At 42.7% G+C, this 16204-nt stretch overlaps 1 protein-coding gene across 1 annotated transcript in view; it reads right to left on the reverse strand.

Annotated features, from left to right (window-relative positions):
- The window catches only part of pnocb (prepronociceptin b), a 23639-nt gene extending 10832 nt beyond the window's left edge, over positions 1-12807 (reverse strand). Inside the window, exon 1 of the mRNA XM_037685266.1 lies at positions 12670-12807. Coding sequence (XP_037541194.1) covers positions 12670-12807 — 138 coding nt within the window. The remainder of the gene's footprint in view (positions 1-12669) is intronic.
- Between the last annotated feature and the right edge of the window lie 3397 nt (positions 12808-16204).

The raw sequence follows: 16204 nt of genomic DNA on the forward strand, positions 1-16204 counted from the left end.
TCACATTTCTCTCTTTGATGATGGTGAGTTGGCATGGCACAAAAATTTCCATGCCAACTCAACATCATCAAAGAGAGAAATTTGTTTCGACTCAGTTTTAGCCAGATCATGCAGAAAAGCCTGCTCATGAAATGCTTAAAGTCTCTTTTCAAAAGTATTTGTGGTTTAATTTTGGGAAGTTTGGCATGTCTGACAACCACAATTGCAATTGCACAGTGGTCACTCAAATCATTCCCAAAAGTACCAACATCTGTGTACTTGTGAGGGGCATTTGTTATCATTACATCAAAAAGTGATGATTTAGCAGGGTTTTTTTTTTATGTTAGACCAGGTAGGGCTATTTAGATTTTAGACTTAGATTGTTTCTCCTGCAGTGCGGGCTTCACAAATGTGCAGTAGGTGCTAAATAAATTAACATAATTCGTTTAAAATAAAAAATCCATGCCGATCGTGCAGCTCATCCATCAGCCAACTGTGTGTCATGTCCAATCTTATTTTGAAAGTCTGCGATAGAGCAAATCCGCAATAAACGAACCGTGAAGTAGCGAGAGAATACTGTATTCATTTTTGGTTTCTGTGTTTCTCTGTGTTTTGTGCTCTTTGTGTTTAGTTCTGTTGCCTGGAGCCACCAGTTCATTTTCCCAGTACTTTTCCATAGTCAGCTTCTTCTCCTCTGTTCTGCCACGTCCACCTCTGTTCTGCCACGCCCACCTCTGTTCTGCCACGCCCACCTGCACCTGTTCCCTGTTACGATCAAGCCATCTGTTTCCAATCGCCTCTTCAACTCCACCCTTCTTAATCTCATTCTCACAGTCCATCTGCAGTCTGGTGTGCATGTTTCATGCCATGTCTGTGTCTCCTCTTGTACTTACTGCTGCCATGTCAGCCTTAATGTGTTGTTCTATTTCGTATAGGCTTCGCCCTTTAAGACTGTCGCTAGTGGGTTTTATCCCTAAGGTGCTCACCTGCTGTGTGGGCCTCTCCCCCGGTCCGTATAAATTACGGTGAGACCAGGAATCGGCTCCCAGTTTTTCTTCAGTCAGCTAGCTAGCACCGTCAGAAGAACGAAGAAGGAAAGTTGTCCAGTTTGACCGGCACAACCTTTGGCAAGGCTGTCTGGGACTCTGCCACGCCAACCTCCTGCCGTCCCGGTGAGTTCTTCCTCCCTGAGGAGAAGCAGACGAGCAGCCTTTGTTCAAGGTAATCGCCGAGGAGTACTTTTCCGTGGCTGGCCGCTACCCGCTGGACGACACATCGCCTTTTCTAACGTTTTTTCCTCGAGGTAATAGAATGATTTCCTCAAAAAAGGTGAGACGGTTCTGTCTTCTCCAGAACAGAGCTCATCTCTCCAGTCAGAAGTTCAGGAATTTCTGACGAAAATACATGTTTTCCAGAGCTCCCAACAGCTGCTGGAGAACTTCACCAGAACTAATGGGTTTTTCACCTCCATAGATCTGAAGAGCGCATATTTCACATTTCCATCATTCTGAAACACCCCACGCACGTTCTCGAAATGTGTGGAGACGGCTCAGCAGTCGTTACACATGGCAGGAATGAGAAATCCTTTTATCTGGACGATCGGCTCTTATTAGCTCGGTCCAGTTAGAAAGCTGTCGCACAGACCAAAACACTAGTGTTACACCTGCTAACCTGGGGTTTCTATAAACTGGGGGGAAACTGTTTGTCCATCCCAGATGATTGTTATCTGGAAGTGGAGCCTACAATGAGGGCCATTATCACAGCTGAGAGCCGAAGCTCTGTCAGCTCAGCTCCGCTGTGTCAAACCCTGCAGCATAGTGACAGTTCTGCCTGTCATGCGACTCCTGGGACGATGTCAACGGCCCACATCGTGGTTCCGTTGGGCCTACTACACGCTTCACATAAATGTGCTAGAATGTTTATTTCACGGTCTAAAACGTGACTCAGCATTTTACCCCCGCTGCGGGATCAGCATGTTCTGATCCACACAGACAACAAATGACGGCAGCTTACATACACCATCAGGTAGTTGTGCGCTCAGCCCAACTGTTATGCATCACGAAATAGCTGTTGTGTTGGCCACACAGGAACCTGCTCTCCATCAGAGCAGTGTAATTTCCCAGCGTTCCTGAACAGGTGAGCGGATATCATGTCAAGGGGTGGTCCCCGCCTCAGAGACTAGAGGCTCTATCCTGAGCTGTTTTTTTCTCGTTTTTTTGGAGCAGTTTTTGGCCGAGCAGCAGTGGATCTGTCCGTCTCACGGGAGAACGCCCAGTGCTAATTATGGGTCTCACTTAGCCTACGAGACGACCCACCGTTAGGAATGGATGCCTTCGCTCACAGCCCATGGCCAAAAAAAAAAGCTCCTTTATGCGTTCCCTCCAGTCCTGCTGATATCACGGACCCTGGACTGGGTCCGGGAGGAAGAACCATCAGTCATCCTCATAGCTCTTGAATGCATATGCGCTCAGTGGTTCCCAAATCTGCAGCGACTGGTATCGGGTTGGCTGTGGAAACTGTTGTGGAGGGGCATTCTCCTCCAGGTAGGAAGAGCGATCAGGAGTTACCCAGAAATAGGTCAGCATCTTTGGGTCTGTCCACTGAACAGATCCATTTAGAAAAGATGGGCCTCCTACAGCATGTGGTGCGTAGGTTCAGGGCACACGAGCTGCTTCCACCACAACAGTGTACAGATCAAGTGGACAGCTTTTCTCAGCATTGGTGCATGGAGAAAGGTTTAGAGGCCATCTCATGTCCACTAGGTGGCATGCTGTCCATTCTGCAGCTGCAGATGGACAGGGATCTAGCGTTCAGCACAATTAAGACTTGCTGCAGCTATTTCTCCCTGTCACGAAGTTTCGGTGACATAGTTTTTAATCACCTGTTGATGAAGTGCTTTCTGAAAGGTGTACGGAGACACAGATCGGTGTCACGTCCACTAACTCCAGAGTGAGACCTAATGATGGTCCTGCACATCAAAGCTCCTTCTGAGCCTTTAGATCAGGTTTTACTTAAATTACTGTCATTTAAAACACTCCTGCTGTTAGCTCTGACGTCGGCAAAGAGAGTGAATGATTATCTGCTCTCTCTGTTGCTCTCTCATGTCTCAGAATTCAAGCTGATGGCAGTTCAGCTGTACTGTGTTTTAACCCTGCTCTGAAAAGTATCACAAGCGCACTCAGATCAAGAGTGATAACCTTGGATGGGTTTTTATCCTCTTTGTCATAATTCTAAGGAGGAAGCAACATCTCACCTCCTCCAGAGAATCTCGGCGCATTTCACCAGAGGGTTTTCATCCTCCATGGCTCTGCATGGAGGGATGACAGTGGAGGATATTTTGTATGGCGGCTGCCTGGCCATCGTCATGTTCAATTATTCGTTTTTATCTAAATGATGTTTTCTACTTTCTCCATGACCCATTCTGTTCTCAGGGTTCTGACAGAATGATTATTATTTGTTTCATGGAGCCTCATTTTGAGCTCACATCTGCCTGCATGCAGTCGCAGTGAGAGATATTTATTATCAGTCACAATTTGATGGCTGCTGATTTTATTGTTCTTAACCGGTTCATCCTGTGGAGCTGTTGGTCTGCTCTGTTCATCGTTACACTGTCACAGCAGCAGGTCTGCTATCTCAGCCTTTTTCCCCCTCACCAGAGATCTTCTCCAGTGCGCTCCTGTGCATGGGGCACCCAATTACGCAGCGCGTAATTACGCACACAGAAGGGTGAGTGATGAAATGTTTTTTGTGCAAGCAGGTGCTTCATGTTGTGTCTGAATGGACCCAGTGAGGCATAGACTACATCCTGCTTCGCCTTTAACCCACTAGCGACAATCTTAAAGGGCGAAGCCTATACGAAATAGAACGTTGGTTACGTACTGTAACCCCAGATTCTATGAGTATAGGCGTAGCCCTTTAAGCGCGGGGCCTCACTGGTTCCTAAATGGCTGAAGAAAAAAGCTATTTGGGAGCCGATTCCCGGTCTCACCGTAATTTATACGGACCGGGGGAGGGGCCCACACAGCAGGTGGGCATGGACTAAAGTTTTCAGTGCAGCGCTGAGCGCCTTGGGGATAAAACCCACTAGCGACAGTCTTAAAGGGCTACGCCTATAGTCATAGAATCTGGGGCTACAGTACGTAACCAACGTTTCTTTAATAAACAATCAGTTTTTATTCAAGCCCCTAATGTTAATCGATATTCTTGTGTCCAACTCTCCTCAAACTGTGACCGTTTTTATCAGTACTGATGAATAAGCAAATTATTGTAAAGGTATTTTTATCACATACTGTTTAGATTTTCTTCCCAAACAAAGATTAAAAAAAAAAATATCAAAGAAAAAAATGTCTTAATGGGTAAGAATATTTTTGATTTAAATGCTTTTTTAGTTTCAGAACATTTTTAAAATACACATTAGGTCTGGTTTCTTAACTTCTGCGTTTTTCCCTTGGTTGCAGCTCATAATGTCATGTAAAATAAAAAATAAAATCTTGTTTGCCATTTAGCCTTTGTTCAACTTACTGATCACTACAGACACATGGAGCTACAGATGAAAGCATGCAGGAACAGCATTTAGGAGGAACATCACACATAATTAACCCAAAAGTAAACTAAAGCTGGCATTTAACTTTGAGAATAGCATTATGTAACAAATGCTACAGAGAAAGGCAGCAGGCTGTATGTGTATGTGTGTACATAGAACACATTAGTTCTCAGATGATTGCACCGGTGTGCAGGTGTGTGCAGGAGTAAATCAATGGGTCCTGACATTATAACAAACAGCAATGGCCTCGCACCTTCTCCCCATCTGGAGTGGGAAACAATGGAATTGCTCGGTGGATTCCATCTGCGGCTCAATGGGAAGGCGGCTTTACAATGAGGAGCTGATAAGACGTCAGTCAACAATGTTAGCCGGGGCTCATGGTGCTGAGGAGCAGTCAATTACATCCTTCCATTACAACTCCCAAAAAGGTCCCAGCTGTCTTTCTCTGCTTCATTATCAGCTAAATTAGCCATCCCACAGCCATTCTTGGATGCCCACGGACTATTTTTACCTGGTGACGTGCCTCAACTGTTTGGAAATGAGATTGTGTGCCGTGTTGAGATTTTTGTTTGACCACACAGAGAGACTCCTGTCCTTTCAGTGAAGGGAATTGTTTATTTTATGTTGGTCATGCTATGAAACCCCCTCCAACATAACAAGTTAAAAACATGTGCAGCAGCTAACCGTTCAAACTAGAACGCACTGGCACCAAATGAACCACCATGCAGCTAACACAAATTACAAGACAGGTTCCATTTTTGCAATTCTGCAACATCAGGGATGCCTTTATTCAAATTTCTGCCAATGAGCAAAAGCATGGTTAGAGTCAAATGAATAAAAGCAATGCCATTAATACAAAGGTCTTAGTACTCACCAAACAGGTTTTCTTGCTGTTTTCAGCTCTTCCTGTGCCCTTGCCACACTCTGTACACCTTCCCTGGCTTGACCCTCTTGGACCACATTATAATGCAGCTATGCCATATTAGATTAGGCCACACAAGCAAAATGCTTCTGCCACGGGTTTCACCTAGGTTGTTTCCATACCAGTTTCCCCCCACAGACCAAAAACATGCATGTTAGGCTGAGTGGTAACTAAATTATCCTTAGGCGTGAGTGAGAGAGAGAATGGTTGTTTGTCTTGTTTGTCTCTATGTGTCCCTGTGATGGACTGACACATGTCCAGGGTGTCCCCAGCCTCTTACACAGTGACTGCTCGATATGGGCACCAGTGACTCCTGTGACCCAAAAAGGAAGAAGCGAATAAAAGATAATGAATGGATGGATGGATGCTGGATGGATGTTTTCTTATTAGTGTCTCCAGTCCTGCTTCCAATTCTCACCGGCTAAGTCCCGTTGGTGCTCATAAGCCCCACGTCATCGATAGACTGTCACCAACCAAGACTTTATTATGCCGGCACCACAATGATAAACCACCATAGCCTTTGTTAAAGAAGTTTTGTGTGTGTCTAAAATCATCCTGAACCTGTAATGGACACTGTTTTTAATTTGCGTCTGAAGACCTCGCCAAATGCTCTACAGACTGTCCTAGTCCTGGCTAATTTACTACGTTGTAGTGGGGGCGTCACGAAGTGTGAAGGAAGCATTAGGTCACTTATATTGCCAAGTAATTAAATAATGTTAGGAATTATACTTCAATGCTTTCCTATTTGTACCAAGAAAAATACTTATAGATACTGTAAAATACTTGGAATCCCTGACACAAAATTTCTTAACCTTGACTGTGAAGGACAGTGGAAGGACTCAGCAGGGAAGCAGGAGGCAACTTCAGGAACAATGCAAGGTAAACCAAGAGAGTAAACACAGGCAACGCAACAACAGAACTTGACAAAAGAGTGAATAAACCAAGGAGTATACACAGCGAGGGGTGATTAGTAGGTGGTAGCAGGTGAGCTGATCAGTAATGATAAGTAGATGGTAAAAAAAGGAGCTAGAATCTGGGGAACCTGAGATAATCCAAAACTTAACAAACCACAAGAAAACAAATCAGAAAATAAAAACACTTAGCAGATCGTAGGATGTTAATTATGTACCTGTTTTAGTTTTATATTACAAATTATCAACATTATGATGCATACCAAATATCTAAAGAGAACATTTTAATACGATACTTAATAAAAGTGATTATCTACAACTATCTAAAGCTCCTGGAGACAGCTAAACATGAACTCATGTATGTTTTGAATGCATCAGCATTAATGATACTCATAATACCTCAATTATGGACTATAAAACACCAACCTCAACATCATTTAAAGTTAGTATCTGTTGTCTAAGCTACTGTTAGCTTAAGTAGCATTGTACTGCTACTTCTCTTTATTATTTTGCAGGCTCAGTTTTAGATTAAGTCTTTACGCCTTTGGTGTGATTAACCCTCAGGCAGCGCTTGGGTCAAAATGATTCCTGAAGCACTTTGGACCTGCAGGTCATTTTAACCCAAGGACAGCAGGAGTGTGAAGGCAGAGAGTATGAGCACATCTGTTTTGTTACATCTACAGCACATTTGGTTTTAACACAAAACCAAACTTGTCTGTGAAATACTAGGTTGTTCTGGCAGTTTTACGTTTGAATAGCTTGTTAATGACCTTGTTCCCCATCATAGAGCAAAGAGTGGGAACTGGAAATACCCTTGGTTTGTTCCTCCATCTCAGAGTCAGAGTCAGAGTCAGAGTCAGAGTTTCTTTATTGTCATTCGCACCTCATGTGGTACATGTGGTGGAGCGAAATTATGTACACAGGGTCCCAGTTACATCCAACAATAAAATGTATAAGAAAAACAGTAATAACATCTAAGATATGAACTAAGAAAAACATCAACTAAATATACACTAAGCACTCATAACATAAAACATTGAACATCACCACAAACATGAACATGAGTCTGTGAGCAGATGTGCACGCATGAACACATCAACATTGAAACAGATCAGCAGCAACATGAAACAGATCAGCAGCAACATGATATGGTTTTTCACAGTGATTATTCTAGTTAGAGATTCATGAGTCTAACAGCCTCAGGGTAGAAGCTGTTCCTCAGTCTAGTGGTTCTACACTTAATGCTCCTTAACCTCCTTCCTGAGGGGAGTGTGGCAAAAAGTGTGTGTGTGTGTGTGTGAGCATGATAACCTAAAAAATAAGTGAGGTATCAACTTCCATTTTGGTGAAAAGGCTACTGTTTAAAATAGGGTTGCCACAACAAAATCTAAAATGGCTACCACCCACACACACACATACACACACATACAGAATATACTTTCTAAATTCATATTACTCAAAAGTATAGTTTCCTCAAATGATTGGGGCAGCTGAAGATTAATCTATGGGGGCCAAGGTCACCGTTGGCCACCCCCTGGCTTGGCCACTGCTCCTGATGGTGGATAAACTTGCTCTTTCCACTCGTCAGGATCTGTTACCCTGTCTTGTCTCGGACAAGCAAAAATAAATAAATACAATAAAAATATACCTCTGTTCTTCTCCACAGTGTAACTTCTACCCACTTGAACATCCATCCATCCATTATCTTTACCCGCTTATTCCATTTTGGGTCACGGGGGTCGCTGGTGCCCATGTCCAGCAATCACTGTGCGAGGGGCGGGGTACACCCTGGACAGGTCGCAAGTCCATCACAGGGCCACTTATGCCCCTTTTCCATTAGTACCGGTACGGGCCGGTACAGCCCGGCTCTACTCTACTCGGTACGGTACAGGTTGTGTTTCCATTATGCTTTCAGTACCGGTTCCAGTGGGCGGGGTTCAAATTGACGTCACGGCCTCTCACCAGCTGGTGGCACTGAGACGCAGAAACTGTTTTCAGTACAGGTTGAGAATTTATGTTATTTTGAAGTTGTGTGTATGTGTGTATGCATGTATACATGTGTATAAATATATATATATATATATATATATATATATATATACACACATATATATATATATATATATATATATTTATACACACACACACAAATATATATGTACACACATATGTGTATATATTTATGTGTATATATATATATATATATACACACACACACACATATATATATATATCATATGTATATACACACAATTATGTATATATATATACACATATGTATTTATATACATATATATGTATTTATGTATATTCATATATATTTATATACATATATATATGTATTTATATATATTCATATATATTTATATACATATATATATGTATTTATATATATTCATATATATTTATATACATATATATATGTATTTATATAAATTCATATATATTTATATACATATATATTCGTATATATTTATATACATATATACATATATATGTATTTATATATATACATATATATTTATCTATATTTATTTATAGATATAAATATATATATGTATATAAATTACATATATATGTATTTTTATATATACATATATATTTATCTATATTTATTTATAGATATAAATATATATATGTATATAAATTAAAACTCTGATGAACCAGATTCTACAAAAACATTACATTCAAATTTTTATAGGTTTTCATCATCATTTGATGTATTTGCACTCATTGTGTCTACTTTTAATGTTCATTTTAAATGTGTGGTTTCCTTTCTTGTTCACATATATACATTTTATTTTTAGCTTTGCTTTAAAGTTCTTGTTTTGTGATTTGTACATTCGTGAGTTAAAATAAAGTTGAACTGAAGGTCGTCTCTTTTCTTTAAACATGTTTGAGGGAAATATTCCTGATATCCAATAGTTTTGTGTCTTTTTATGATTTTCAGCTGAGTTAACAGTCATTAAAGTGAAAACAGGATTTCATGATGAAGCTGGCACGTCTTTTTTTTTTTTTTAATCTTCAACGCTCTGCTGGTCTCGCACGACACTGCCCGCAGTCACACGATCCTCTCCTCCGGAGAGGAGGAAGCTGGGAGACTCATCCTCCCAGCTCCAGTTCAGCTGGTCACTCACAGAGTCCGTTCCAAGACCCCAGCCGCGCGTAATCATGAAGGTCCGACCCGCGCAGACAGGCGGGCAGAGACGGTCTGCGACGAACGGTGGAAGCGATTTTAAAAAACATTTTACGTGTAAAAAAAAAAAAAAAAATCATTTTTAAATCGCTTCAGCATTTTTTTAAAACATTTTTTGTATAAAAACAAAATGTTATTTTATTTAAAAATCGCTTCCACCGTCCGTCCCAGACTGTCCAGTCCGCCTGACTGCCGGGTGGGATCGGGATTCAGCCTTCATGTTTACGCGCGGCCAGGGTCTCGCAACGTCCATCTGCGAGTCCCCATCTCCAGCTTCGCAGTGACCTGCGGAGCTCTGAGCACACAAGGCTGGTATCCAGAACCCGAGCCTCCGAGTCGGCACATCGAAGGATCTTCCGCGGTGACCAGCTGAACTTGGAGCCGGGGAGATGACGCCCTGCCCGGCCTGGCGCTCCAGGCTCCTGAGGGAGGATCGGGGTACACCAGCAGAGCTCCATCCAGCTTGCTCTGAATTATGTTGTCGGCCACCAAGCACAAAAAATGCCAGCACATCAACATTAGACCAAGATGTTGTCAGTATTGTTTTTAAAATCTTTAAAATAAGACCAGCCGCTGCTCCAGTCCGAGAAATTGCAAATGGCGGATTATTGTTTTGAAACGTTTCTGAAGGATCCAGTGACTCCGCCCCCGACTCAGCCCCCGACCAACCAGTGACCGACAGTGTACTGACGTCACGTTTTTGTACCTCTTCGTACCGGTTAGAACCACAGAGCCAAGGGTACTGAAAATAGTAACAGGTGCTAAGTACCGGTACTAATGGAAAAGCCTCAGAACCGGGCCAAGTAGGGTCGAGTCGGCCCGTACCGGTACTAATGGAAAAGGGGCAATAGAGACAAACGAGACAAACAACCATTCACTCTCTCACTCACACCTAGGGACAATTTAGAGTTACCAATCAGCCTAACATGCATGTTTTTGGTCTGTGGGAGGAAACCGGAGCAACAGGAGAAAACCCACGCATGCACGGAGAAAACATGCAAACTCCACCCAGAAAGGCCCCTGGACTGGGGTTTGAACCAGGAACCTGTTTGCTTAGAGGCAGCAGCTCTACCAGTTGCGCCACCGTGCTGCCCCCCACTTGAACATCTGGCACCAAAAACATTTAGGTTCACTTACATTTCCTGTTCAATTCCAGTCCAGAAAAACACTCATTTAAAAAACTACAAACATTATTTAAAGCCCTCAGTGACGGGGCGTCGGAGGTGGATACTGTGTGAAGTTGTGCTGTCGTGTTGGGTTTGACCTCTCACCTGTTGTAGACTTTTAAACATTAACGTTCAAGAAGGCACGCCTGCATGACCCTAGATGACCTTCAGCCTGCAGAAAATGCTGACCCTTAATTATTACTGTCTGACCAACATTTAAAAAACTGCCTGTTTTAGTCCGTTTTTACAAATGAGAAAGATCCAAACAGTGTCCAGTCCAAAGTTTGTGCTGCTGATCAGAGATGGAGAACAGGTAAAAAACTTCAAATCACCTGAATCTTATAGTCTTTCCAAATAAGGTGAGTATAAATCCTTTGGGTGAAGCCTGGGAGCATGGCAGCACCCTGGTGCAGATTCTCCATCTCAGTCCAGTTGTTCTGTTTGGAACAGCTGTTTTGGATAGTGCAGCATATTTGTGACATGGGAGCTGCACTGACTGAAAGTGAAACTTCCCATGATGGCCTCATGCCTAGTCTGCATAAAGCTCATGGAGATGACCCGACGCTGTTGTAGTACTTGTAGGAGCGTCCTGACAAAGTGCTGCCAGTGTACGGATCGGGGCGAAGCAGCAGGAGAGAGTTGAGGAAATCGGATCATAACAGGCGAGTGCTCAAGGTGTAACAGCCTCATGAACGAAGAGCTTTCCAAATCTGCCGTGACCCATCTACATTTAATGTATGGTTCAAGTCATGGAGGCTGCAGTGGGGTCACCACTGAGCGTTATGAGTGATGACTGCTTCCACCATGTGTCCGTAGCTTTGCTATTTGGGAATTTTCTTTCTTTGTAGCTCATTTCTTTGTTGTTGGACTGTCTGAAGGCACACTATTATCCATCTGACAATGGTCTTCTTCTGTCAACTTTAATGCGGCTGAACATAAATGTGTTCCCCCACAAATATATCAAAACAACCGGCTCGGCACCGTGATGTGTGCTATTGCTTTTATTGGTGTTTTGAGTTACCATGGTGACGTAATTAACAACGAAGCCATTTGTCTCGTTGAAAAACACTGAGAACCCTTCACAACCTCGAACTGACACAGTCACATGACCTAGAGTCAAGATGTCCCTGAACAAAACACTGATTAACTTTTGGAGCCATTTTGGTTCAAGATGGCTGCCACAGCTACCTCATAAACTTTAAATTTACTCCAACTCAGTCATTCTTTGAGATATTGAGCTGAAATTTGGTAGGTTTGTATCTGAGAGTGAGTTGTTATATATTCCTAATGCAAATAAAAAATTTCAACCTTAGCCTTAGCTAAAAGGGAAAAAAATACTATAACAGCCAATTTTAGAGCTAGTGTGGTGGTAGCTGACAGTGATGATCAACACATTTTGAATTCAAATGTAAAAATGCAAGATGGCTGCAAAACTAATTTCAACTGGATATAAATCTGAGGTTTTTAGAGCTATAATTTGGTGTATTGGTAGCTGAGAATGATGCAGACTGATTGAAAATCAAATATCCAAGATGGATGTCTGGTCTAAAAAGGAAAAAAATACTGTAAATCAGCCATTTTTAGAGATATTAAGATGAAATTTGGTGTGATGGTACCTGAGAGCAATGCCCATTAAATACTGAATTCAATTAAAAAAATTAAAGATGGCCACCACAGCTAAATTTAAATGGCTTAATTCAGCTATTTTTACACATACAGCTGAAATTTGGTGTGCTGGTAGCTGAGAGCGAACCCCAACACATAGTACTGTCCAAAATGGCTGTGACAAAGTTTCAAAGTTTCTCTAGGAACTTTCTAGTTTGAACATTTTGCTCATTTCACAAACAAAGCATTCTTAAGGCAACTATTTTACCTGGCTGGTTCTGAGAGCCTGTTCGAGCTGTTTTCACAGACACAGCAGTTCTTGGTGAATGACTCGAACACACACTCACCATGGTACTGAAGGCTTCTTGCAGCTGCTGCTGTTGGAGGAGCAGACCGCAGGCCACACATTCCCCCTGACAGTCACAGTGTGCAGGGGTGAAGAGACATCCCATCAGAACCAGCAGGCACCACAGAGAGGTCTTCATCGCTCAGCACAGCCAGACAGGACGGGACGAACCGGAGCCCAGCAGCTAGCGCAGTCAGCAACACTCAACGGCTGCAGAGGTAAACGGGATCTGGCTCCAGCCTACAGGGAGGGAGAGCACACCAAGTGACAGCAACATTGCATCAACTCCCAGTTTTTAGAGATAATTAGCCGGATCTGTGTGGTCAGTCATAGCGTTGGTGGTGGACGAGTGTTCAGCCAACACCAGGAGATGGACGGCGTAGGAGGAATTGATGGAGAGCACAACCCGAGGCAATAAATGGAAAGAAAATGGGTATTTTCCAGTGGGCAGGAATCATCATCTGCTGGGGGGCTGGTGCACAGATTGGACTCTTTCTTACAGATAATGTTAGGGATTTGTAGCAGTTTACATTTGGCTGTAAGGATTAGCTTTCAGCCATGTTGTGGGTCATACTGTGTGGCAGAAGAACCCTTCACAGAACAATTTGAACATGAAGAGATGAGAAGGATAGGAAGGGACAAAACAGTCAAAGTTGATAATACATTTTTTTTAGGTTTCATCCCATGTGAGAATAAGCTGAAGGAGAATAAGAGGAGGAATGAATAAACTCCACAGGACTCTTGCAATAAAACATGTGAAGCAGATGGGATGTTTGTTATTTGACCTTCACTCTCTGAGCTACATTTATTCTATCACACACCACTTTATCTGCTAATAACTGAGAAAAAACACTCAGCACAGAATATCAGAGCCTGCCTGGGCTCAGAGGCTGGTTCACCTGCAGGTCTACGAGTTCACAAGCTGAAGTCTGATAAGACAAACAACCCTAAAACTATATCTCTCCTTCTGTTTTGTGAGCATTTACTAATTTGTTCTAAAGCACGAGTCGCTAATTTATCCACCGTCAGATTTAAAAAGCTTTTATGATCCAATAATTTCACAGTGTTCCTGTTCACACTACCAAATTAAAGTGCAATGTTTACTTTTTATTCAGTTTTAGGTGTAACGAACGATTTATGGCTCTTTTTAGCTTCCGGGGGCGGCTGTGGCTGAGTGGTTAGAGCAGTCGTCCTCCAATGCAAGAGTTGGGGGTTCAAATCCACCAGCAGTCACATGTCCAAGTGTCTCAGGGCAAGACACTGAACCCCTTGATACCTCCGATGTGTGTCTCATCGGTGTATGAATGTGATAAAGCTCTGATTAGTCTCTTTAGAATGATTTGTTCAATTAGCTTTGTAGAGCTCTAGTAGAGTGCTGTATGAATGGATAAATGAGGCACAGATTGTAGTGTAAAGCGCTTTGAGTATCTCGATAAGATAGAAAGGCATTATATAAGTACAGTCCATTTACCATTTAGTGTGTATTTAGCTGTAGCTAACTTAGTTCAAAAAACGTTCAATACAAAAACAACTTGACTTTTTTTGTAACAGAAGACGTTCCTCTCCTCATCCGAGGAGCTTTCTCAATTGGCTAACATAGCTTGTTGCTGTTAGCCATTAGCAGCTGTTGTAGCTTCAACTATTGAATTATCTGTGCTGTAAAAGCTCAATCATTGAACTAAAAGGTGCTGAAACATGCTTTGATTTGTGCCTAATAAAATCTAATGTGTGGCTTTGCATGTGCTCTGGAGTCCAGTAGCGGCTCCAGAAAATGTTTAATAGGGTGGTCATGTGGGGGCCCCTGAAGCTCCTGGGGTTGCACACCAAAACCAAAAACTAGAAAATAATTTTAGGATATTTGTTACACAATTTATAGGTTAATTGACAATTACAGCAAAGCAGCAGTTATTGCTGTCTCCCCTGGGGGCACCCGTGCTGGAACCACATTTCCACTGGGGATTACAAAGAATTTAGTAATGTTTACAGTTTTAAGTTCTGCCTAAATAATTTTTGGTTTATGGGATAACTTTTAGGGCAGCACGGTGACTCAGTTGATAGAGCTGCCGCCTCTCAGTGAGAAGGTTGCAACATCACTTGTCAATCAATACATTACACTCGTCCTCAACTGACCAATCGGCGATCTCTGTTTGTACCGAAGCGAAATGCCCCGTACCTGCAGGAGCTCCACCCCCTTTCCTCCAACAACATTGTCAGGGTTTTTCATTAGAAATATTTTGCAGTCATCGGTTAATAGTTAAAGGTTAATGCTTAAAGCTAGTTGTGCTTTGTTTTGTGCGTTTTATATGTAGATATATGTTGCAACTTCTGGTTGCATAAGTTTAGTCTTTGTTTGCTATGATCCTTTAAAAGTCCTAAATGTGGCTGAGCTCCTTGTTTATGGCCATGCCACCCTGAACACACCCTATCTCGTTTGATCTTGGAAGCTAAACAGGGTCAAGCCTGGTTATTTAAGATACTTCTGGTTAGTTCAGGTCTCTCTTGTAAATGAGTCCCAGAGGCTCACTGAGATTAACCTATATAAATAAACAACAAAGTCCATGCTCAATATATAAATAAAGGTTGAATGAATAGTACCAGGGCAGCATGGTGGCGCAACTGGTAGAGCTGCTGCCTCTCAGCGAACAGGTCCCTGGTTCAAACCCCGGTCCAGGGGCCTTCTGGGTGGAGTTTGCATGTTCTCTCCGTGCATGCGTGGGTTTTCTCCGGATGCTCCGGTTTCCTCCCACAGACCAAAAACATGCATGTTAGGCTGATTGGTAACTCTAAATTGTCCCTAGGTGTGAGTGAGAGAGTGAATGGTTGTTTGTCTCGTTTGTCTCTACGTGGCCCTGTGATGGACTTGCGACCTGTCCAGGGTGTACCCCGCCCCTCGCACAGTGATTGCTGGACATGGGCACCAGCGACCCCCGTGACCCAAAATGGAATAAACGGGTAAAGATAATGGATGGATGGATGAATAGTACCATAGTTGTATGGGAGACTGCCTGGGAATACCAGGTGCTGTAAGCTTTTACACACCTCACGAACCACACCGTGGGGTGTGTTGTTCAAGCCTAGATTCATTATGAGTTGAGTACTGGGCCAGTACTGGGGGCTAAACACCCCTAAAAGTCATAGCCTAGAATAGCCCCTGACAAGAAAACCTGAAAAATGGGGCGGCAGAAAGAAAGCTTGGTAAAAGAGAACGTTTTGCATTTTTGTCGACCCACGCAGCGGGACTCAGCCGACACGTCTACAGCGAGGACATTACACCGATGCAAGCGAAAGGGCATTTTAGAAATGAAACAGCATCTGTGTTGTATTGATAGGTGCAATGAGGTGAAAATAAATGAACAGGTAAAAACCAGCCCACTGTGACCATTTCCACTCAGTCACATTACAACTGGTAGTCATCAGCATACGACACATGTTGCGTGTGACTCCCGTTCATTTATAACTGACTTTATAGGAAATCATTCGAGGGCCTGTTTGTTTGCATTCTGTTTCTTGCAATGATCATTTAGCAGCCTGCTGAC

Source organism: Nematolebias whitei, chromosome 12, assembly GCF_014905685.2.
Source record: "Nematolebias whitei isolate Nwh7 chromosome 12, NemWhi1, whole genome shotgun sequence".
NCBI classification, from domain to species: Eukaryota; Metazoa; Chordata; class Actinopteri; order Cyprinodontiformes; family Rivulidae; genus Nematolebias; species Nematolebias whitei.